The sequence below is a fragment of the Scylla paramamosain genome, chromosome 22 (assembly GCF_035594125.1).
Source record: "Scylla paramamosain isolate STU-SP2022 chromosome 22, ASM3559412v1, whole genome shotgun sequence".
NCBI classification, from domain to species: domain Eukaryota; kingdom Metazoa; phylum Arthropoda; class Malacostraca; order Decapoda; family Portunidae; genus Scylla; species Scylla paramamosain.
In genome coordinates, this window is record NC_087172.1 from 8,882,678 (window position 1) to 8,909,053 (window position 26,376).

At 38.0% G+C, this 26,376-nt stretch overlaps 1 protein-coding gene across 2 annotated transcripts in view; it reads right to left on the reverse strand.

Moving 5' to 3' along the window:
* The window catches only part of LOC135111515 (uncharacterized), a 716,663-nt gene that overhangs the window by 181,096 nt on the left and 509,191 nt on the right, over nt 1-26,376 (reverse strand). For both annotated transcript variants that reach the window (XM_064024883.1, XM_064024882.1), the window contains exons 68-69: nt 23,853-23,968; nt 13,445-13,556 (exon numbers count right to left, since the gene is read on the reverse strand). In XM_064024883.1, the coding sequence (XP_063880953.1) occupies nt 13,445-13,556; nt 23,853-23,968 (228 nt within the window). The remainder of the gene's footprint in view (nt 1-13,444; nt 13,557-23,852; nt 23,969-26,376) is intronic.

Below are 26,376 nucleotides of genomic sequence, written 5' to 3' on the forward strand. Positions count from 1 at the left end.
AAACACTGACTCTTCCTGATCTTCTTTGAGTGCCCTCTCATCTGTCCAGCTTCATCTTCTTCCGGCAACACCAGATCCTGCTTGTCTATCTTCTCAATGCGATTAACTATTTTATACACCATTATTGGATCTCCTCTTTCTCTTCTAACTTGCAAAGTTGGCAGACCCATTTCCTTCAACCTCCCTTCGTACGTTAGGTCTTTCAGCTCCGGTACCATCCTTGTAGCTGCCCTCTGAATTCTTTCCAACTTCTTTATGTCTTTCTTCATATGTGCAGACCACAACACTGCTGCCTATTCCAGTCTGGGACGTAGCATAGTGGCTATAATTTTTTTCATCATAGTCTTATCCATGTAATGAAATGCCACCCTAATATTTGTTAACATCCTGTACGTAGAGCCAAATATCTCATTTATATGCCATTCTGGGGTCAGGATATCTTGAAAAACCACTCCTAGGTCTTTCCCTCCTTGCTCCTCATTATTACTTCTTCCCCCATTTTATAGTCCCATGCAGGTCTTCTTTTACTCTTACCCAATTCCATCACATGGCATTTCTTTGCATTGAATTCCAATTTCCACCTCTTGCTCCACCCATAAATTTTGTCTCTTTGCAACTCTATACGATCAACATGGCTCTTTATTACTCTTAACAGTTTTGCATCATCAGCAAATAGATTAATATAACTGGTCAAATCCTCATGCATATTAGTGATGTATATTTGGAACATAATGGGTGCTAACACTGACCCCTGTGGTACTCTACCTGTTACATTACTCGAACTTGAACAGATGTCCCTAATCACATTTCTCATTTTTTTGTCCTTTAAATAGTCTCTCATCTATTTAAGCATTGTCCCTCTCAGTCCTCCTATATGTTCCACCTTCCACAATAGTTTTTATGTGGAACTTTATCAAAAGCTTTTTTGATGTCCAAGTACACTGCATCTACCCACTCATCTCTGTTTTGTACTTCATCTGTTACTCGTGTATAGAAACTTAGTAAATTTGTCACACATGACCTTCCTTTTCTGAAACCAAATTGACTATTTGTTATAACTTTGTTCTCTTCCAAATATTTCACCCACTTTTCCTTGATCACTATTTCACAGATTTTGCCCACAACACTAGTTAGTGAAACAGGTCTATAATTTAGTGGCTCAGTCCTCTTTCCTCCTTTGTGTATTGATGTTATATTTGCTCTCTTCCACTCTCTCGGCACTCTTCCCTCTATCAGTGAGCTGTTAATCACATCCCAAATTGGCTCCACCACTTGTTCTCTACATTCCTTTAGTGTCCAACCTGACATGAAGGACTGTAAACAAGTTCAAAGAATAATGCAGTCAGAAGTGTTCAGTGAAAGGCTAAGAGGAAAAGTCACACCTGTAGTACATGAACTGTATGAACAGAACACTAAATGAGAGAAGAATGACTGTGCAGCTAACAAAATTGATTGTCATTGATAGAAGTTAACAGAAAGCAAGTGGTGAGTGCATGAAAATCAATGTGGTCTCATCAACCATTGGGAAAGGGTGCAGGTGCATCTGTAAAGGCCCATTGGCATAAGGACCAACTTAGGGTGCAGTGTACCCCACAGGAAATACCATGCATCTGTTGTGGTCTGGGGATTGAAGTAGGTGTGGGATAGGGAGCAGTCTCATTTTGAAGGGGCAGGAGTAAATCAGTGTATGATGTTGTGCCTTGCTGTGGAAGTACATGCTAAGCTGTGCTGTGCCTAAGCTCCTGGGATGTAGTAGGACTGTCCATGAGACTATTCCTTTCTACCAGGTGCCAATTGGATAAAAGTGTGAATGGTGTGTGTATGAGTTTCTGGTAGTTTGTCTAGGCTAACCTGTGTGGAATTGCCAATCTAATACCACTTCTGCTAATGTCCCTACCAAATTTCCTGTATTTAAGTCATGGAAATGAGATGTATGTTTTTACTATATACACCTACCTAAAAATATCTGATTAAATGAATTTCTACTGTCAGTAATATGCTGTCTTTTCACCTGATACTATACCTCAACAACAATGAAAGTGTCCCTAATGGGTGGTATGTAATCACATGTAGAACATGTGATATGATAGAAACAAAACATGATAACTGGGAATTCTTGAAACATATGAGAGTGAAGAGATGGGAGAAAAACACTAGCTACCATAAAAGTGATGAAGTAGGTAGATAATCCCCTCATATTTGGTCAGACGTGTCAGGAATCTTTGATATCCAGTGGTACCTTGACTTACAATTTGTTCAGTGTCCGAACTCAATTTGTTTGTATATCAAATCCATTTTCCCCATTGAAATTAAATGAAATGCCATTAATCCATTCTAGCTTCCCTCCCATCGAGAAAAAAAAAAAAGTAACATTTTTAAATACAGTAAAGACTCAACATAACAAACCTCTCTTTATGGAATTGTCGGTATGATGACCTCTTTCAGGCTATTGAACACTTATCTTATTTTATGAACAGACAGTTCGCAAATTATGACATTTCAAAATTACTGAACACTTACTTTATTTTATGAACACCTTAGATCTTAAAATGTGGGAGAGCTGGCTGACATGCAGTCAACTATACACTTTTGAAAGATGGTAAGGTTTTTCTCCCATGCAGGCTAGCCACATCCTCTGCAGAGACAATACACATACGTAACTCCTGATTGGCTGCTGCCTGCCTCCTCTGCTCTCTGCCCCACTCTCTCTCGCTCTCTTTGTATTTATTTACCTAGTTGTGGTTTACGGGTGGGGAGTAATCTCATAGTATCCTGTCTCTATACCTATCTAGTTTGGTCTTAAAAGCACAGACAGTTTTGGCATTTGCATTGTCTTCACTGAGTTCATTCCATTTGTTCATACTTCTGTGAGGAAAACTATACTTCTTGGTGTCTCTTCTACAGTTAACTTTTTTCAATTTCTTATTGTGTCCCCTTGTACTCTGTGAGTCTAAATTTATAAAACATTCTTTGTCCACATTTTCTATACCATTTATCATTCTATAGATGTTTATTAAATTTCCTCTCTCTCTCCTATTTTCAAGGGTAGGAATTTCCAACATTCTTAATCTCTCTTCATAGGTCAATTTCTGGAACCATCTTAGTGACTGCTTTTTTGTACTCTTTCTAATTTTATAATATTTCTTTTTGTATGAGGAGACCACACCACTGCCACATATTCCAATCTTGGTCTTATCATGGATATCAACGACTTTTTTTATCATTCCTTCATCCAAACATGAGAATGCCATTCTTACTCTTTTTTTTAACAAATTCATCATCTCTCCAGTAATTTTATTAATGTGTCTGTCCGGAGTCAAATTTTCAGTAACTGTTACTCCCAAATCCACTTCTTGTTATGATTTCTTTAACTTCACACCATCCATCTCATAATGATATTGTATTCCTTTCTTACTCTTAACAAACTCTATTACTTTACATTTACTTAAATGGAATTCCATTTGCCAAAATTTACTCTATCTATTTATTTTATTTAAATCATCTTGCAGTACCTTACAGTCATTTACATTTTCTACCCTTCTCATCAGCTTAGCATCATCCGCAAATAAGTTCATATAACTATCCATTTCTTCATTTATGCCATTTACATATATTACAAACAGTCCCAACACTGACCCCTGTGAGACACCAATAGTTTCTTTCAGCCAAGATGAATTTTGATCTTGTATTAGTTCTCATCTCTCAATCATCCAGATTTTCCTCCATCCACTCCAATTTTCCTCCAAATTTTCCATAATTTCTTATCTTCCATAGTAATCTTCAATGTGATACTTTGTCAAACACTTTCTTCAAGTCTCAGTAGACACCATCCACCCATCCATCTCTCTCCTACACAATATCTACTACCCTTGAATAAAGGAACAATAAGTTCATGGAGCATGATCTTCCCCTCCTAAATCCAAATTGACAATATACCAAAACTTTATCTCTTTCCAAATGTTCCACCCATCTTTCCTTTATTGTTCTTTCACATACTTTTCCTACAACACTAGGACACTGGTTTATAATTCAATGGGTTTTCATTATTTCCTCCTTTGAATATTGGTGTAACATTTTCCCTCTTCCAATTTTTAGGCACTCCTCCCTGTGATAGTGATGTCACCACTAGACTGTGAATTTTATCAGCCAGTTGTTCTCTACATTCTTTCAATATCCAGTTTGATACTCCATCTAGACCAGATGCTTTATTTACATCAAGTTCTTCCTTCACCTTAAGTATTTCCTCATAACTGACTGGGACTGTACTTATTATATTCATCAACAACTTATTCCTTCCTGCATCAAACTTGCCTTCCACAGTAAATACTGATCTGAAACTATTGTTCATAACCTCCGCCATGTCTTGAACATCCTCATAGATTTTTCCCTCAACTTTCAATCTTGATACACCTTCCTTCTTCTTCATGTTTCCAATAATATGTCTATAGAATAGTCTAGGTTCATTTATACACTTATCTATTATATCTCTTACATAGTTTCTTTTCTCCTTTCTTATTATCTCAATGTATTTGTTTCTAGCATCAATATATTCCTCACATCTGCTCTCAGTTTTCCTCTTCTTCCATCTATTCCAAGCATTTAACTTACAATTTCAAGCCTCTTTGCATTTTGTATTAAACCATTCTTTACCTTTTCTACATCTTGCTCCTCCTCTAGGTACAAATTTCTCCACATCAGAATTATACATTTCGGAAAAATGGGATGAATTTATAAATTCATCCCATTTTTTGTGAATGTTCTGCATTTTCAGTCTTTCCAGTCCATGGCAAGAAAGTATTCTTAATTTTTCAGTCAGCTTTACTATATTTAAATCTTTTCACCTTATAATATTCATCAATGATTGCATTTTCATTTTTCAAATTAAATACCATAAACACATGATCACTTTTACCTAGAAGATTATCATAGTGTATAATTTCAATAATTTCCATGTCCTTGGTAAACAGTAAATCAAGTCTTGATGGTTTATCTCTTCCAATAAATCTGGTATCACTATCAACCCATTGACTCATCAAGTTTTCCACTGCTCAGTTTAATAGTCTATTACTCCACTGAGTTCTTACTTTCAGTAGTTGCTAATGTCTCCTAATTTATCTACTTACAATTAAAATCACCAACAATAACTATATCACTATTTTCCATCACTATCTTTTTAAGACCTTTTAACACATCTACCAACATCTCTTCATGCTCTTACTTTCTCCAAGCATAGGTCATAGGTGGCACAAACACTCCTACATAGGTAATTCATTATCCTTCCATTTTCACTTCTAAACATCACTTGTAAAATTTCAGACTTGTTTTCACTTTTTATTACCTTCTCCACTTTAACGCATTTTTTTTAGTCAGAATGATCACTTAACCTCCTCCCTTGTCACTTCTATTTTTCATCCATAAATCATATTTATCATCACCAATGCCAGGAGTTCCCCATTCATTTTTCCATTTTGTCTCATAATACTGCATCTGGTGTTGTTCTGCTTAAGAACTCATCTAATTCCATTTTTGTTGACATTAATCTGTTTACATTAGTATAACATACTTTACTTACTGTTTGATGTACCACTTCTTTATTCTCATATCTCTTACTCTCCAGAAAAAAATTTTTCTCCTCCCCAGTTTTTTTTTTTTTTTTTTTTTGTTTAGCCTCACTGACCAGCTCCTTTTGTTTCAACCTTTCAATTTCATCCATATACCTGTTTATCCACACATTCTTATATTCTTCATCTCCAGACAACCTCCAAGACCCATTAATTACCTCTTCTGCTTGTACCTGTGTTGCAAACCTTATTCTTATAAGTCTCATTTTTTTTTTCATATTTCCCAATTTTGTGAGTGTTTATTTACCTAGTTGTGACATACGGGAGAAAAACTAAGCTCGTACTGTCCCGTCACCATAACTGTTTTTATCTGTGTGTGTGTGTGTGTGTGTGTGTATTTACCTAGTTGTGGTTTGCGGGAGGGGAGTAATCTCATATTATCCTGTCTCTATATCTATCCAATTGGGTTTTAAAAGCATGAACAGCTTTGGTATTCACAACGTCTTTGCTGAGTTCATTCCATTTGTTCACACTTCTGTGAGGAAAACTAAACTTCTCGATGTCTCTTCTACAGTTAACTTTCTTCAACTTTTTACTGTGTTCCCTTGCACTCTGTGTGTCTTAACATATAAAACATTCTTTGTCCCCATTTTTCATACTATTTATCATTCTATAAATGTTTATTAAATCTCCACTCTCTCTTCTGTTTTCAAGGGTAGGAATTTTCATCATTCTTAATCTCTTTTCATAGGATGAATTTCTCAACTCCGGAACCATCTTGTGACTGCTCTTAGTTCTCTTTCCAATTTTATAATATTCCTCCTTGTATGAGGAGACTACATCATTGCCGTATATTCCAATCTTTGTCTTATCATGGAAATGAACAACTTTTTTTTTATCATTCTTTCATCCAAATGTGAGAATGCCATTCTTACTCTTTTTAACAAATTCATCATCTCTCCAGTAATTTTATTGATGTGTCTGTTTGAAGTTAAATTCTCAGTATCTGTTACTCCCAAATCCATTTCTTCTTTTAATTTCTTTAACTTCACACCATCCATCTCATAATGATATTGTATTATTTTTCACTCTTACAAAACTCCATTACTTTACATTTACTTAATTTGAATTCCATTTGCCAAGATTTATTCCACTTATTTATCTTATTTAAATCATCTTGCAGTATCATAGTCATTTACATTTTCTACCCTTCTCATCAGATTAGCATCATTTGCAAATAAGTTCATATAGCTATCTAGTTGTTCATTCATGTCATTTACATATATCACAAACATTATCAGTCCCAACATTGACCGCTGTGCGACACCACTAGTTACTTTCAGTCAAGATGAATTCTGGTCTTGTATTACAGTTCTCAGCTCTCTATTATCCAAATAATCCTCCATCCACTCAAGCAGTCTTCCTCCAATTTTTTCATATTTTTTTTTTTATCTTCTATAGCAATCTTTGGTGTGGTACTTTGTCGAAAGCCTTCTTCAAGTCAAAGTAGACACCATTCACCCATCCATCTCTCTCCTGCACAATATCAACTACCTTTGAATAAAAGGATAATAACTGCATGGAGCATGATCTTCCCCTTCTAAATCCAAATTGACAATTTACCAAAACTTTATCTCTTCCCAAGTGTTCCATCCAACTTTTCTTTATTGTTCTTTCACATTGTTTTCCTACAACACTAGTCAATGACACTGGTCTATAATTTAGTGGATGTTCCTTATTTCCTCCTTTAAATATAGGTGCAATATTCACTCTCTTCCAATCTTTTGGTACTCTTCCCTACAACAATGATGTCACCACCATACTGTGAATTTTATCAGCCTGTTGTTCTCTGCATTCTTTCAATATCCAGTTTGATACTCCATCTGGACCAGATGCTTTATTTACATCAAGTTCTTCCATCATCTTAAGTATTTCCTCATAACTGACTGGGACTGTACTTAATATATTCCTCACCAAATTATTCCTTCCAGCATCAAACTCCTCTTCCACAGTAAATACTGATCTGAAATTTTTGTTCATAACCTACGCCTTGTCCAGTGCATCCTTTAGACTTTTCCTTCAACTTTGTCTTGATACACCTTCTCTCTTCTTCATCTTCCCATTAATATGTCTAAAGAATAGTTTTGGTTCATTTATACACTTTTCTATTATATCTCTTTCATAGTTTCTTCTCTCCATTCTTATTATCCCAACATACTCATTTCTAGCATCAATATATTCCTCTCAATTTTCCTCTTCTTCCATCTATTTCAAGCATTTAACTTATAATTTCCAGCATTTTTTGCATTTTGTATTGAATCATTCCTTACCCTTTCTACATCTTGCTCCTCCTCTTGAATAAATTTCTCCACAGCAATATTATATATCCTTATAAATTCATCCCATTTTTCCTCAACATCTTTTGCATGTTTAAAGTCTTTCCAGTCCACAGCAACAAAGTACTTTCTTAATTTTTCAAAATCAGCTTTTAATCTTCTTACCTTATAATTTTCATCAACAATTATATTTCCATTTTTTTTCAAATTAAATTCCATCAACACATGATCACTTTTACCTTGAGGGTTATCATAATGTATAGTTTCAATAATTTTCATGTTTGGTAAACACTGAATCAAGTCTTGATGGTTTATCTCTTCCACTAAATGTATCACAATCAACCCAATGAGTCATCAAGTTTTCCACCACCCAGTTTAATAGTTTATTACTCCATGAGTTCTCACTTCCAGTAGTTGTTATTGTCTCCCAATTTATCTCCTTACAATTAAAATCACCAACAATAACTATATCACTATTTTCCATCACTATCTCTTCAAGACCTTTTAACACTACCAACATCTCTTCATTGCTCTTCTTTTTGCCAAGTAATGGTCATAGGTGGCACATACACTCCTAAACAATTCATTATCCTTCCATTTCCACTTCTAATCATCACTTGTAGAATTTCAGACTTGTCTTCACTTTTTATTGCCTTCTCCACTTTAACACATTTTTTTGTCAGAATGATCACTCCACCTCCTCCCTTGTCACTTCTATTTTTCATCCATAAATCATATTTATCATCACTAATGTTGGAGTTCCCTGTTCATTTTTCCATTTTGTCTCACATATACAATATCCAGTGCATTTCTGTTTAATAACTCATTTATTTCCATCTTTATTGACATTAATCCATTTACATTAGTATAATATACTTTACTTACTATTTGATGTACCACTTCTTTATTCTCATATCTCTTACACTCCAATAAAACTTTTCTCCTCTTCCATTTTTGTTTTGTTTTTTTTGTTTAGCTGCATTTATTAGCTCCTTTTGCTTCAACCTTTCAGTGTCATCCAGATCCCTGCTTATCCATACATTCTTATATTCTTCATCTCCAGACAACCTCCAAGACCCACTAATTACCTCTTCTGCTTGTACCTGTTTTGCAAATCTTATTCTTATGGGTCTCATTTTTTTTTTCTTCATATTTTCCAATTCTATGGAGCTCTTCCACTTGCTTTACTACCTGACTGTCTTCACCTTTCATTTTCTTTGGTAATTTATTCAACAGGTTCTTTTCCTTTTCCTCTCTTTGAATTCTTGCTATTTTCTTTTCCTTACAACCAAATACAATTACTTGTTTATACTCTTCTATAGTGTCTTTTGCTAACTTTTCTCCCTTAATAACATTTACCAGTTTCTGTCTCAGGTTTTGTTTCTCATTTTCTTGTTGTTCTATTATTTTCTTTAGTGATTTTCTTCAGTTTTACATACATTTACCCACTTTTTGCCTCATTTCCACAACCTTTACACTTGCCTTCATTTTCTCATCTTCTTTCTGAACAATCTGTACTTTCCCTTATTTGTTTTTTCTAACAGTCATTTTCCACTTTCAACTTTTCATTTTTATCTTCCATCTCAATCAACCTTGTTGTAATACTCATCAACTCCATACCTGTCTCCTAGTAAGCCTCCAATACTCTCTCCAATAACTTGTCCATCATTTCCTCCATATACAAAATCTTTCTACACTTCAACCTATAATTCAGTTCTCTTTCTTCTCCAGTGAAACCTTCAAAAGATCCCCTTTCATTTGGGGTGTCACCCTCTGCCATGTTTGTCCAAAATGTAAACAAATCAAATTTTCTTAGAGACAGGATAACTATACTCACAGCATTGTTTCTCCCCTCCCTATTTACCACCTTGGTATTTCTCGATCTTCATGACATATCTTGTTCAACTATGAGCAATTTGTGTTATTTCTTCACTTCTATATGTAGAGCACTGGAAAACACGTCCTGTCAGCTCCACCTCATGTCCATGTGTGTGTGTGTGTGTGTGTGTTTTTACCTAGTTGTATTTTACCTAGTTATATAGTACAGGGTCCAAGCCAAAGCTCAATTAGTCCTGTCTCAATACCCGAATTTGTCCAATCTCTCTTTAAACATGTGCACACTCTGCCGCAACCACCTCTTCTTTTAAGTTATTCCATATTTCAACCATTCGATGCGGAAAGCTGTATTTCTTAATATCTCCCAAACAATGACTCTTCTTTAATTTCTTCATATGTCCCCTTGTATGTCTATCTCCTTCCTCCACTTTTACAACTAGGTCATCTCTGTCTATCTTCTCCATGCCATTTACTAATTTGAACATTGTTATCAGGTCTCCTCTTTCCCTTCTTTCTTGCAGTGTTGGTAATCCAATTTCTTCCAGTCTTTCCTCGTAACTTAGGTCTTCCAATTCAGGTATCATTTTCGTAGCTGTTCTTTGTATTCTTTCCAATTTCCTTATATCTTTCTTCTTGTGTGGAGACCATACCACTGCTGCGTATTCCAGTTTGGGGCGTATCATGTGTGTTATGATTTTCTTCATCATTTCTTTGTCTAGGTAATTAAATGCCACCCTGATATTTGCTAGCAAATTATATGTAGAGCCAAATATTCCATTGATGTGTTTTTCTGGTGATAGCATGTCTTGAATTATTACTCCCAAGTCTTTTTCTTCTTTGCTCTTTGGTATTGTGATTCCTCCCATCTTATACTCCCATGAAGGTCTCCTTTTACTTCTTCCCATCTCCATTACATGGCACTTCTTTATATTGAATTCTAATTTCCATCGTTTACTCCATTCATAAATTCTATCAATATTCCTCTGTAGTTCCTCACAATCCTCTTGGTTCTTTATTACTTTCATCAATTTTGCATCATCTGCAAACATGTTAATGTAGCTATTTAAACCCACTGTCATATCATTTATATAGACCTGAAACATTATAGGTGCCAACACAGACCCTTGTGGTACTCCGCTTGTTACTTCACACCAACTTGATTTATTATCTCTGATTACTGTACTCATTTCCCTACCTTGGAGATAATCCTTCATCCACTTAAGTATTTTTCCTTTTAGCCCTCCTCGATGTTCAGTTTCCATACGAGACTTTTATGTGGAACTGTATCAAAAGCTTTTTTCAGATCTAAATAGACTGTGTGTGTGTGTGTGTGTGTGTGTGTGTGTGTGTGTGTGTGTGTGTGTGTGTGTGTGTGTAATTATCTAGCTGTAACATACAGGAAGAGAGCTATGCTCGTGTTGTCCGGTCTCCATGTCTACGAATGTCTATTCCTTCCTTAAATTTATGCAGGGTTTTAGCATTGATGACTTTTTGTATCCAATGCATTCCACACATCAATACAACATTGCTGGAGCTGAACTTCTTTACATCCTCCCTGCTGTAGCTCTTTTTTCAGTTTCTTTCCATGTCCTCTAGTGACCCTGGTATCCCAAATCATCAATTCTTCATTGTCAATTTTTTTCTAATCCTTTTGTAGCTCTATACACTGCAATTAAATCTCCTCTTTCCTTTCTCTATTCCAAACTTGTCGATTTTAATGCCTTCATCCTCTCTTCATGACAGTTTCTTTAAATTGGAAGGAAGTTTTGAGGCTGCTCTTTGAATTCCTTCTAATTTTCTTATGTGTTTTTTTTTTTTTCAAGTTTGGAGACAATACCAGGGCTGCATACTCCAATCTTGGCCTTATTAGGGTTGTAATCAGTTTCTTAGTCATTTCTCCATCTATATAACTGAAAGCTGCCTTAATGTTTCCTAAAAGGATAGAAGTTTTGGCTGTGATTTTATTTATGTGCTTTTCTGGTGACAGGCTATCCACTATGATTACCCTGGGATCTTTTTCTTCTGTTTCCTTTCTGATATATTCTCATTTCCCATTGTGTATATGCCTCTTGGTCTTCTCATGCTTTACCAAAATTCTACCATTGCATTTCTTTATTAAATTCCATTTCCCATTTATGGGACCAATCCTTTATCCTTTCCAGATCTTACTGAAGGGCCATGCAGTTGTCATCTTTCTCTATTTTTCTTAACAGTTTTGCATCATCAACAAACAAACTCATATAGCTTTCTATTCCTTCCACCATATCATTTACATATATTGCAAACATGATTGCAGCTAACACAGGTCACTGTGGCACACCACTAGTAACTTGTTTCCAAGAGGATTTTTTTCTTTTTACTGTATTTCTCATTTATCTGTTATCTAAAAAAGTGAGTGAGTGTGTGTGTGTGTGTGTGTGTGTGTGTGTGTGTGTGTGTGTGTGTGTGTGTGTGTGTGTGTGTGTGTGTGTGTGTGTGTGTGTGTGAACTAACAAGGTGAGACTAGGAATGCTGATGTTGTGGTGTTCGCTGTGCCAACTAGTGGCGGCCTATCTGAAGCTGCTTTATAACTTGAATTTTGGCTCACAACTCAAAGCAAAAAATCCACTGCGCAACAGCTCATAACTTGGAAAAGTCATAAGTTGGTGCACTTGTAAGTGAAGGTACTACTGTATTTAAATTGCTTTCTCAGTGATACCAGTGATGGGACAAACAACAGATGTCACATGATAATGTCACGCTTATCAACTATCTAAAGGAGACTGAATTTAGTCCTTAGTACATTTCAGACACTACAATGAATTTAGTCCTTAGTACATTTCAGACACTACAAGAGTGAATTTGAGAAGTCAAATATTAACTGAGGTGATGCCAGGAAAATTTGGGTAAATTAACCACTACTAAATTTAAGGCTCCTGAAAGACACTGTTTCTTGTCAAGAAATATTGTAGGCATTATAAAATAAGAACTTCAGTGTTGATTCATTACTTTTTGCCAAAAAATAGACGAAAGTCTGAACTATTAAATGAAGCTTCTTTGAGAAGTATGCAACAAGTGACCTCTATTTTTTATTACTCCACTGTAGAAGTCTTTATTGACACCAGTGCATAAGCCTGAGAGACTGAGTTTTGCACTAAAATATAAAGACTGGATAATGGAGATCAGCAGTATGTGTTATGATGAAAGTACAGATGAAAATGCAACCAGTTACTAGGATGTCTTTTAGTAGAGAACATAGGCTAAGAAACTGACAGATTTCAAAACTCTATTATCTTGCCCAGCCATTACAAATCTGGTATCAAAGTAGCACTGTTGAATTCCATTTATGATATTAGGTGGCAATTTTTGTCCATTCATGTTTTTAGTACTAACAAGCAGCCCAGACCTTAATTCAATGGAAAAAGCATGACCTATCATGAAAAAAAAAAAAAACTCAAGAAACATTAATTACCTCTTTTGTGAAGGAATCCCTATTCAGGATTGAGATCTGTTACATATGTTTGTGGTCTAATTCAAAGAACACTGTAATGAACTGCAATATTTCCTGGTAGATTGAGAAGCTTCTGTCATTTACAAGAAAATAAAATATACATACTTCTTTGGATTTGTAAGCATAATGCACCTAATGCACCCTGTCTAATTTCATTGTAGTGAATTTAATGTCTTGTATTTATGATGCCTGAAAGGGAACAGTGATGGAAAATAACTTACCTGCCAGCTGGGCTTGTGATTAAATGCATGCCAATCTAAAGGCAGCTTCTGTACCAGCTCCAATTCTCCCTTTTCTGGTGTGCATCTAAACATTGTCTTGGCCTTGATATATCTGTAAAAAAAAAGCAATATAGCAATATGTGTATTTACCTAGTTGTATTTACCTAGTTGTGCTTTATGGGAAAAGAGCTATGCTCGTGCTGTCCCATCTTCATATCTTTTAATATCCAACTTAGCCTTGAATCCATATATACTTTCTGCATTTATTATCTCCTCATCCAGACTGTTCCATACATCAATACTTCTATATGGGAAACTATACTTTTTGACGTCTCTTCTACAAGCACTCCTCTTCAGCCTCTTCCCATGTCCTCTAGTGTCCCGTGTATCCCAAACCATTAAGTCGCTCCAGTCCACCTCCTCTACTACCTCATATGCTTTATATATCGCAATCAAGTCTCCCCTTTCTCTCCTCTTTTCCAACGTTGGTAGATGTAGCCTTTCTAGTCTCTCTTCATATGACAAGTCCCTGATAGTTGGTACCATCTTCATAGCTGCTCTCTGAACTCTCTCCAACTTCCTTATATCCTTTTTCTTGTATGGCGACCACACTACTGCTGCATATTCTAGTCTAGGTCTTATGAGTGACATGATCATCTTCCTGACCATCTCTTCATCCATATATGCAAAGGCCTGCCTTATTCTTCTCAACAAGTTATAGGTTTCTCCTGTAATTTTGCTAATGTGTCTCTCCAGGATCAGGTTCCCAGTCACTGTAACACATAAATCCTTTTCCTCTTCTGCTCCACTCAAACTTACACCATTCAATACATAATTTCCTTTTTTACTCTTCTTGTACTTTTCCAAATTCTATTACCTTACACTTCTTTCAATTAAATTCCATCTCCCATCTATAACTCCACTCTGATATCTTGTTCAGGTCTTCTTATAACATTCCACAGTCCTCTGCACTCTCAACTTTCTTCAGTAACTTTGCACCATCTGCAAAAAGGCTCATGTAGCTGTTCACACTCTGTCATATCATTTATATAGACTGCAAACATGATTGGTGCAAGTACTGAGCTTTGGGGTACTCCACTTATGACTTCCCTCCATGATAGTTTTTTATCTTTTACCACCGTTCTCATTTCTCTGTTTGTCAAGAAATTTTCCATCCATCTCAGCAAGCCTAAAGCCTAAATAAAGACAATCAGCCCATCCATCTCTTTCTTGCATTATATCCACCACTCTAGAATAAAAACTCAGTAAGTTTGTAACACACAATCTCCCTCTCCTAAATCCAAATTGTTGCTTTATTATCATTTCATTTCCTTCTAGGTACTGCATCCATTTATCCTTCACCAATCTTTCACACATTTTGCACACCACACTTGTTAGAGACACAGGTCTATAGTTTAAGGGCTCCTCTTTACTATCACCTTTGTATACTGGCACTATGTTGGCTCTCTTCCATTCAATTGGGACTCTGCTTTCAATTAGGGAGCTTTCAATAATATTATGTATTACCCATGTCAACTGCTGATTGTGCTCTTTTAGTATCCATCCTGACACTCCATCAGGTCCAGGGGCCTTCCTAACATCTAGTCCCTCCATCTGTTTCTGGACATCCTCTTCAGTCACTTGGATTTCCCCTAGACCCATTTCTTCACTCACCTCACTCTGCCACACAAATGTTTTCTCTTTTGTGTGTGTGTGTTTACCTAGTTGTAATTTACAGGGTCTCAGTTATGTTCGTGTGGTCATGTCTCCATATCTACACTTGTCCAGTTTTTCCTTAAAGTTATGCATACTCGTTGCCAATACTACATCCTCACTTAGCTTGTTTCAAACTTCTATATTTCTCTGTGGGAAACTATATTTCTATATGTTACTCAAGCATCTTCCCTTTCTTAGTTTTTGCTATGTCCTCATTATCTATTTCTTCCACTCTATTCCACAATTTATAAATTAGTATTAAATCTCCCTTTCTCTCCTTTGTTCCAATGTTAGCAGATTCATCTCCTTTAACCTGTCTTCATATGTTGATTCTTCCAGTTCTGGAACCATCTTTGTTGCCATCCCTTGTATCCTTTCTATTTTTTCACCTGTTTCTTCTTGTGGGGAGACCACACTGATTCAGTATATTGCAACTCTGGTCTAATCATAGTGTGTGTGTGTGTGTGTGTGTGTGTGTGTGTGTGTGTGTGTGTGTGTGTGTGTTTACCTAGTTGTGACATAAGGGAGAAGAGCTGAGCTTGTACTGTCCTGTCTCCATAACTGTTTTTATCCAACTTCCTTAATGTCATGAATATTCCTAGCACACACCACTTCCCCCTCCAGTCCATTCCATGGCTCAAACCTTCTATGAGGGAAGCTAAACTTCTTTATGTCTCTTCTGCAGGCCTTTAGTTTTCTTCCACGTCTCCTTGTTTCTCTTTCGTTCATTACAAATGGATCTTCCCTATCTAGTTTTTCCATTCCACTCAGTAATCTGTAAAGTGCAATCATGTCACCTCTCTTTTGTCTCCTTTCCAAGATTGTAAGTTGCATCCTAGTCTCTCTTTGTAAGGCAAATCTTGCAATTCTGGTGTAATCTTGATTACTGCTCTCTGTATACCTTCCAACTTTATGGGCTTTTTTTTTCATGTAGTGATCAAATTGGTGCTGCATGCGTATTCTAATCTTGAATGTATCATTGTGGTGATTATATTCCTCATCATTTCTTCATCTAGATAGGCAAAGGCAACTCATATTTTTTAGGAGGTAGTTGTCTTATTAATATGTTTTCTGGTGATAATTCCTCTGAGAGTATCACTTCCAGATCTTTTCTTCTGTTGTCTTATTCATTCCCCATCTTATAGTTATTACTACACCTTCTCTTACTTTTTCCAAGCTCCATCTTTTTACACTTTCCAGAGTTAAATTCCATTTGGCATCTCTTGCTCCACTCCAATACCTTGTCTAGATGTCTTTGCAATTCTTCATAATCTTCAATCTCCTTCACTCTTTTCACAAATTTTGCATTGTCACTGTGTGTGTGTGTGTGTGTGTGTGTGTGTGTGTGTATTTACCTAGTTGTGAAATAAAGGATAAGAGCCACACTAGGATAGTACTGTCCTGTCTCCATATTAACTTTTATCCAACTTTTTTTTTAAATTTATGGATTGTCTTGACACACACAGTCTCATCAAAAAGAACATTCCAAACTGATATGCTTCTGTGGGGGAAGCTAAGTTTCTTGATATCTCTTCTGCAAACACTCCTTTTCAATTTCCTCCATGTCCTCTGGTATCTTTTGCATCTGGTCATCCTTGTCTAACTTTTCCATTCCTTCCAGTATTTCATATATTGCTATCAAACCAACTCTTTCCCTTTATTCCAGTGTAGTCAAGCCCAATCTCTTCAACCTCTCTTCATAACTATGCCCTCTTAGGTTTGTTGGGATTTTAGTTGAAGCTCTGAATTCTTTCTGGTTTTCTGATATCCTTCTTCAAACTTGGTGTCCACACTAATGCAGCATACTCCAATCTTGGATGTATCATTGTTGTTATCAGATTTTTATCATGTCTTCATCAATATAAATGAATGCCATCTTGATGTTTTTCAGTAGATTGTATGTTTCTCCAGTGATCTTTTTTATATATGCTTCTCAAATGACAGTTTATTAGGAATGGTTACTCCCAGATCTTTTTCTTCTGTTTTTATAGTAATTTTCTCATTTCCCAAATAGTAGTTGCTTTCTGTTCTTCTTGCATTCTTTCCAAACTCCACCACAATACATTTCTTGGCATTAAACTCCATGTTTTACCTTAACAACAATTCATTTATCTCAATTAAGTCTCAATTCAGAGCTTCACAGTCTTCTTCATTTGTTACTTTTTCTCATAATCTTAGCATCATCAGCAAAGAGACTTATGTAGCTTGTCATCCCTTTCATCAAATTATTCACATATACTGCATTGCAAACATAACTGGTGGTAGTACCGATCCTTGCAGAATGCTACTTATTACTGCTCTCCATTCTGACTTATTGCCTTTGATTACTGTCCTCATTTCTCTGTCCATCAAAAAGTCATTCACCCATTTTAATAATGATCCTCTCAGTCCTCCTATATTTTTTTTCAATTTCCACATATTAGCCTTTTGTATGGTGCTTTATCAACCCATCCATCTCTCTCTTGCACTATGTCCATTATTCATGAGTGGGAGCTTATCAAATTTGTAACACAAGACCTTCCTTCTCTGAACCTAAATTGTCTGTCAGTTATCACGTTGCTGTCTTCCAGGTATTTCACTCATCCTTTTTTGTTATCTTTTCACAAATCTTTGCTACCACTCTAGTCAGTAATACTGGTCTATAGTTTAATGGGCCTTCTTTACTTCCAGCCTTGTGAATAGGGATAATATCCACCTGTTTCCATTCTTTAGGCATTTTGGGCTGCACTCCTTTAGAATCCAGCTTGACACACGATCAGGTCCCATTGCTTTCCTTACATCCAGCTCTTCCAACATATTCTTTAGTTTTGTTGATTTCACAGCCTGTTTCAAACCATTCCCATTTTCCATCATTATTCTTTCTTCCCTAAATTATTCTCCTTAGTAAGCAGTGAGTGGAAGTATCTGTTAAACACTTCAGCCATCTCTTTTTATGTCTTCAACCATTATTTCTCTGACTTTTACTCTGATGTCTTCTTCTGATGTTTTTGTGGTGCAGAAGCAAGCATCACTTTGATTATACATGCAAAGATATCTGGGGGTTTGATTTAAGGGCCACTGAAGGCACTCCATGGTCCCCACCATCACCTGACAGGCACTCTGGGACAGGATGCTGCCATAGACTCATCACTAGCCACTGCCCCAAAGTTGAACCTTTGAACTCCTTACTCACATCTCCCTCATGTCACTCTCCAGATCAATAATCATTCTTCTCAACATGCTCTCTCCAATTCTTCTATCATCCTCACTGAAACCAGAAAAAAATCCCTTTGTCTTACCTTTGGGATAGTCCCCATTGGAGGCATAAATGACAAAGTAGGGCCCGAGGTTGCCCCATCTTCCCTGCTTATTATATCAGTTATTATACTTTACACTAACTTTTATGGAGACTGGACAGCAGCAAGCAATATTAGTATGACTCCCATCTCAGTATCCATCACTGGGGACAGCTCTCAGTGATGTAAACGACCAGATATTAGGAACAGCGTCTGTTGTTGTCCTCTCTGTAGTGTTGGTTTGTTCAGTTGGTATGGTTCAATTATGTTCGGTTCAGTTCGAATGCTTTAGTTCGAACCAGAGTTGATGTACAGGTTACCAAGTGAATAAATGGGACTGGGCTTCCTGACAGTTGTACAGGTAGTGCGTTTCTCCTCACCCTCCTAGCCTTGTGACCAGACACTATATTTTGGTGCAGTGAGTAGGATTCTCACCTACAATGGAGGCCACTGGAATATGTCTGCCATTTCTGCAGTGTCCTAGGAAGCCCTCCTGCGCCTAGATGGACTGGGAGCACCAGTTTGAGACGTTCCTCGTAGCTGTTGGTGGCAACGACTTCACGGCAACACGGAAGAAGGCATTGTTGCTTCACAGTGTGAAGCACCAAAGGGTGTTTCATAGCCAGCCACTGGGCCATTGGCCATTGGGGCCATTGGGCAGTGTTGTGTCATTCCTCGGGGTTCAAGAAGGTCCAGAAGTGTGAAGAGGAGGAAGTTATCCTGAGTTGCAGCAACAAGAAACACCTAGGATGGCTAATGTGTCAAGTTGTGATTAGTGTAGAAGGACAGGAAAGGATGCTATGCCTGCAAGTGGATACCAGTGTGTCCGTTTCACTGTTCTCCTCATCTTTTGCAAAAGAACATATCAAGAGTGCCTGAGTGAAGGCGACTAAAACCAAACTCTATGGGGTAGGGAGAACACCACTCGTCGTTGTCGGCATCCTACCTAGTAGAGTGAGTGTTAACGGTAGTCAGGTAATGACGAACTTTTACATCGTTAATTAAGGCGCCACTGAAGCATTAATGGGACTGGATCTTTTGACACAGTTTGGGCTCACCATCCACCCAATGATGGGCGAAGTGTTTGTTGTAGAACACGGGCCTGTTACAACTCATCTCTGTGTTCTACCAGGCATTAAGGGGTACCAGCACAAGATCGTATTAAAGGCCAACGCTTTCCCGGTTCGCCACAAACTGCAGAGGCTCCCTCTCTCAGTTAGAGAAGTGTCGACAAAACTTGGTTGAACAGGGAGTTATTGGATGCATTGATGCGTTGGAAAGGGTGAGCCCATTGGTGGTCTCGCACAAGAAGTGTGGTAAGATTCGGTTGTGTGTTGACCTCCAGGAACCTAACAGCCAGTTGGTGTCGGAGGTGCATCCTCTCCCTATGATAGCAGAGCTACACACCAAGCTGCATGGAGTTGTGTTCAGCCAGATCGACTTAAGGTCTGCCTACCATCAGCTTGTACTCAAGGCTTCCCATCCCATAACATCTTTCATCAAAGACAAAGGTATTTTTCAGTTCAAGAGGGTTTGGGTTGGCATCAGCAGGGGCGGCATTCCAGAAGGTGCCTGACAGGCTGCTAGAAGGCAGTCCCGGCTGCCAACACTACTTGGACGACATCGTGTGTACTGGATAGATGCAACAGGAACACGACGAACGCTTAAGGTTGGTAATGAAGAGATTGCAGGACACACAGATAACTGTCAATGTGGAAAAATCTGTATTTTCGAAGAGAGAGATTGATTTCTGTGGGCATCGAGTATTGGGGGAGGGAATTTCCCCACTCAATTCTCACATGTGGGCTGTCGTGGATGCACCACCTCCTACCAACATAAAGGAATTGAAAAGTTTCTTGGGGTTGTGTGGCTGTTTTTTTTCAGTTTGTACCTGGTTACACCAGTGCTGTAAGCTCAATGGGGCAGCTACTGAAGAAGGACATGCTGTTTGAGTGGACACTGGAAGTGGATCAGGAGTTCATGGCATTGAAACGCAAGATTTCCACGTGCCCAGCCCTGATGGCGTACAACCCTCAGCTCCTTACTATTGTAACAACCGACACCAGTGACATGGGAATTGGTGCAGTACTATCACAGAAGAATGACTTGGGGAAGGAACGAGCAGTTTTGTTTTGGAGCCACCAACTAACACCTAGCGAACAGAAGCATTCTGTTACATAGAGGGAGGCACTGGCAGCAGTGTGCGTGGTGGAGTGGTGGAAACTATTTATGGGGTAGGTTTTTTTAAGTTGAGGACTGACCACTCGGCACTTACTAAAACTAAGATCCTTTCTTCAAGGTATTCTGGGCATGCAGGCACTAAAGTTGTTTGGTGGTAAGCACGCTTAATCCCATACTCGTACAGGGTGGAATATGTTCCAGGATGTAGACTCCCCAGGGCGGACACTCTGTCGTGCCTTCCTGTGACCAAGAACACTGAAGAGGGAGAGGAAGAATACGAGATTGTAGCGCTCCTGGATGACGAGGACGCCATCACGGACCAAGAAATTCAAGGGGCAGCTTCTACCAATGAAGAAATATTAACATTAAAGAAATATCTAGGTTTCCAGAGTCAGCCAAGCAGTGTCCCTAAGTAATTCGGCCTTATTTCCAGTTTTGTCACGAGCTGAGAGAGGTTAGTGGAATTCTCCTCCATGGCATGTAACAACTTATTGTGCCAGCAGCACTTCATGGGTGCTATTTACAATTTGGCCACAACGCTCACCACAGAGTGGTGAGAACTAAACTACTCCTCTGCAGCTTAACTTGGTGGCCTGGTATGGATTGTGATGTTGAGAACCTCATTCAGAACTGTAGCGAGTGCCAAGCAAGCGACAAGGTACTGGCACAGAGGATGGCTGCAGCACCCCTTCGACACATGCAACTGCCAGACAAATGCTGGGTGAAGCTGGGAATCAACGTGGTTGGGCCGATTGAAGGAGCACCTGCATCATCATGCTATGCTATTACTGTGGTAGACTACCAATCTAAGTGGCTGACAGGTAGTATCACCACGACTGACATTACTTCCTTTCTCAGTTCCGTATGGTTGAGGGAGGGATACCCAGATGAGCTAGTATCTGACAATGTGCCTCAGTTCACCAGTTCAGAATTTCAAGATTACCTTCGATGTCAAGGTATCAAGCATGTACGCTCAAGCGCATACTGGCTGAGGGGAAATGGGGCTGTAGAAAGGTTCAATCACACCTTCAAGTCGTGGATCTCTGGCCTCACTCTCAGGAAGAGGCTCCAAGAACGAATGTCACCATCTGACTCACTACTGCGCCACACCTCACTGCACTATGGGTGTGTTGCTGGCCAAGATGCTGCACGGCCAGGCAATGCATCTGGAGTTACCAGTCTTTACACCTTGCAGCACAGATGAACAAAAACTGAAGCAGTGTGTGAAGCGACAACAGGAATGTAATAGGAGGCTCTACAACAGCTGATATAGTGTAAGGGCGCCGACCTTCAAAGCAGACAATTACGTACACATATGGCACCAAGGTCACATTCCTAAAACAGCCCCTCAATACTCCCCGCCGCTGATGATCTGGAGGCAGGTGGGCCGGTCATCTTACTGGCTTGTGGAGGGATCAACCAGGAATGCCAAGCACCTAGCTTTAGAAAAGGGGCAAGCCAGCTGAGACATCTATGCTGAGATGCCTATGGAGATAACAGAAGCGACAACAACAGTGAACCCTGAGCCAGCAGTACCACACCCGATCTCACCAGCAGTTCAACCGGCTGACGACTCGTTGCTGCTGGAAGGTCAAGACTTGCCCAGGAGCAGTAGTGTGCTACCACCTACAAGCAGTGGCCACAGGAGGTGGCAGCCTGACAAACTTATGTTATCATGATCTCATGTTACTGTACTTTGTTCTTATGTACAGAGTTGTGTATATTTCAAACTCAATAGGTTATATGAATTGTTTTAAAGAGGGGGTGATGTAGTTTTGGTTTGTTCAGTTGGTATGGTTCAATTATGTTTGGTTCAGTTCAAATGCTTTAGTTCGAACCAGAGTTGATGTATGGGTTACCAGGTGAACAAACAGAATTGGGCTTCCTGACAGTTGTACAGGCAGTGTGCTTCTCCTTACCCTCCTGGCCTTGTGACCAGACACTATACTCTCTGTCCTGCATGTTTACCAAACTGTATTGTTGTCCTGTGTATTTACCTAATTGTATGTACAGGGCACATGCCAAAGCTCATTTTGTCCTGTATCCATAACCATATTTATCCAGTTTCTCTTTGAACATGTGTACACTGTTTGCCAAAACCACCTCTTCCTTCAAATTGTTCTAGATTTTAATAGTTCGATACAGGAAACATTATTTCTTGATGTCACTTAAACATCCACTCTTCTTTGTTTTCTTCCCATGCCCCTGCGTCCATCTCTCTCTTTTCTCCATCTGTGGTAACAAGTCATTTCTATCTATTTTTCTATATTGTTTACTAATTTGTACACTGTTATCAGGTTTCCTCTTTCTCTTTTCTCTTGTAGTGTTGGTAATCCCATCTCTTCAAGTCTTTCTTCATAGTTCAATTCTTCCAATCCTGGTAACATCTTTGTCACTACCCTCTGTATTCTTTCAAGTTTCTGCATATCTTTTTTTTTTCTATGTGGAGCTCAAACTACTGCTGCATATTTAGATATAATTTAGATCGTATCATGCTTATTACAATTTTCTTCACCCTTCCTTTATCTAAATAAAATAGTTAAATGCCACTCTATTTTTTGTTAACAAGCTATAAGTAGAGCCAAATATTCTGTTCATCTGCCTTTCAGGTGATAGTGTGTCCTGAATCATTACACCCAAATCTTTTCATTAATTTTTGTAATTATTTCTCTTCCAATTCTGTAATTCCATGAAAGTCTTTTACTTTTTTTCTTATTTCCAACACGAGGCATTTTCTGGCATTAAGTTCTAGATTCCATCTTTAGCTCCATGCATGTATCTTGTCAACATCCTTTTGTAACTCCTTGCATTCATTTTCATCCTTTATTATTTTCAATATTTTTGTATCATCAACAAAAAGGTTTATACAACTATTTAGATCCTCTGTCATATCATTTACATATATTTGGAACATAATAGGTGCAAACACATATCCTTGCGCTACCTCACTTGTCACTTCGCACCAATTTGAATTAGTTGAGATAATGTTTATTATAGCCTCCAGCCCTTGGTAGTTTGTGAGAGAGAAAAAAATTTTCAAATTAATGCATGCAATCTTAATAAAACACAGTTTTAAAGTTCTTCTATCTATGTTAGCAGCTAATTAGGATTTAACTTTCAAATTGTATCTAAATTCATGATATTTATGCTAACATGATATTGCAATAGATACTGTTGGTGGTTTTAAGATGGTGGTAATAATGATGACGACAAGAAAGGTGATTCAGTATACATACTTCTGAGAGGCCTCAACACCAGTCTGTGTGACAATGGTCCATCCATGCTCCAGGAAGAAAGCCATAGCATCTATCACCTGTCCACTAATGTTCACATACTGCACTGTCCAAATAACCTGCAGAAATTTGAGAGAAAAATCACACATTATTACAAATTCTATAGTACTCATAAGGGGCAACATTAATATATTGGAAGTATAAAAATTAAATATAAATATAAATGTTTATGCACTATTAACTGTGCTTCTGAGCCACACCTATTCCTAAGGGCTTTGACATACTGTCTATCTAGAGAACACTTTAGAACTACCTTCATTTTGGTGGTTCCACAAGATTAAGATACTGAGACTAAGCTAACCATGCTCTTTTAAGTGCTTTCACTCCTACTGTTCTTTCCCTTCCTTCTTGAATGCATCATTTTTGTATTTAGCCAAAGAGAAGTATCTTCACCTTTTGGTAGAGATAATTCTTAAATAGATGCACCAGTGATATAGTAAAGACCAGCATGATCTATTTTCATAATTTTTCATCAGTTACAACTGAATGGCAGAGAAGAGCTAGAGCTAGTATGACTGCCTAACATCTGCCAGCTTTCTTTACTTATAATTCCTTTTCATAAGGTGAGAGACAAAATTTTTGAGGCAAACTCTATCATGTATACATACATTCTATCATATTCAGTAAATGGTTGGCTACTTTACTGACATATACATTGTGTGTGTGTGTGTGTGTGTAATATATACTCGTATATATATATATATATATATATATATATATATATATATATATATATATATATATATATATATATATATATATATATATATATATATATATATATAAACACTCTTCAATTTCCTGATTTAATGTCTCAAGTTCAACGCCCTGGTTTTTCAAAGAAAGAGCTGAGGCATGTACCAACCTCTAGAACCAGGTACGGATTGCCTCCACCCCCCTCCCCAAGCCGTGTACCTTGTTATCTCAAGGCCTCATCCCACTGAACTTTGATATACTCATGTGCATCGTCAACTCTGCCAGTGGTTCATTATCCTGGAAACACCAGCCTCACTACTGGGCACCTGTCAAGTGGGTTTGCTCAGAGTACTTCACAAATGCAAACTAACGGCCCCCAAACCCAAACTGGATAAAAAACCAAGAAAGGGTAGGGAGCTCCGGATTAGTGCTGTTAAGGGGCCAAGCCTAGTGAAACCCTATTACTCTATGGGCAGTTGAATATGAAGAAGAGTATAGAACACTCTTTCCCTGCCTCATACTCAGGGTTTGGGACAGTAGTTAGCCAGGGGAATACTCCCCCATTACCAGTGGGTGCCACAAGGAGGCCACTGCCCCAGTAACTAGTTTCTTAAGGCTTTCACTGTGTGAAGTTTGGCTGAGCCTAACAGCTCGGAACCTCACATGGACCTTAAGAGAGTCATATAACATATATATATATATATATATATATATATATATATATATATATATATATATATATATATATATATATATATATATATATATATATATATATATATATATATATATATATTTATTTTTTTTTTTTTTATGTAGGAGGGACACTGGCCAAGGGCAACAAAAATCCAATAAAAAAAATCCCCACCAAAATGCCAGTCCCATAAAAAGGTCAAAGCAGTAGTCAAAAATTGATGGATAAGTGTCTTGAAACCTCCCTCTTGAAGGAATTCAAGTCTTAGGAAGGTGGAAATACAGAAACAGGCAGTGAGTTCCAGAGTTTACCAGAGAAAGGGATGAATGATTGAGAATACTGGTGAACTCTTGCATTAGAGAGGTGGAAAGAATAGGGGTGAGAGAAAGAAGAAAGTCTTGTGCAGTGAGGCCGTGGTAGGAGGGGAGGCATGCAGTTAGCAACATCAGAAGAGCAGTTAGCATGAAAATAGTGGTAGAAAACAGGTAGAGATGCAACACTGCAGTGATGAGAGAGAGGCTGAAGACAGTCAGTTAGAGGAGAGGAGTTAATGAGACAAAAAGCTTTTGATTCCACCCTGTCTAGAAGAGCAATATGAGTGGAACCCCCCCAGACATGTGAAGCATACTCCATACATGGATGGATAAGGCTCTTGTACAGAGTTAGCAGCTGGGGGAGGTGAGAAAAACTGGCAGAGACGTCTCAGAATGCCTAACTTCATAGAAGCTATTTTAGCTAAAGATGAGATGTGAAATTTCCAGTTCAGATTGTAAGTAAAGAACAGACTGAGGATGTTCAATGTAGAAGAGGGGGGAGAGTTGAGTGTCATTGAAGAAGAGGGGACAGTTGTCTGGAAGGTTGTATTGAGTTGATAGATGGAGGAATTGAGTTTTTGAGGCATTGAACAATACCAAGTTTGCTCTGCCCCAATCTGAAATTTTAGAAAGATCAGAGGTCAGGCGTTCTGTGGCTTCCCTGCATGAAATGTTTACTTCCTGAAGGGTTGAACGTCTATGAAAAGACGTGGAAAAGTGCAGGGTGGTAGCATCAGCATAGGAATGGATAGGACAAGAAGTT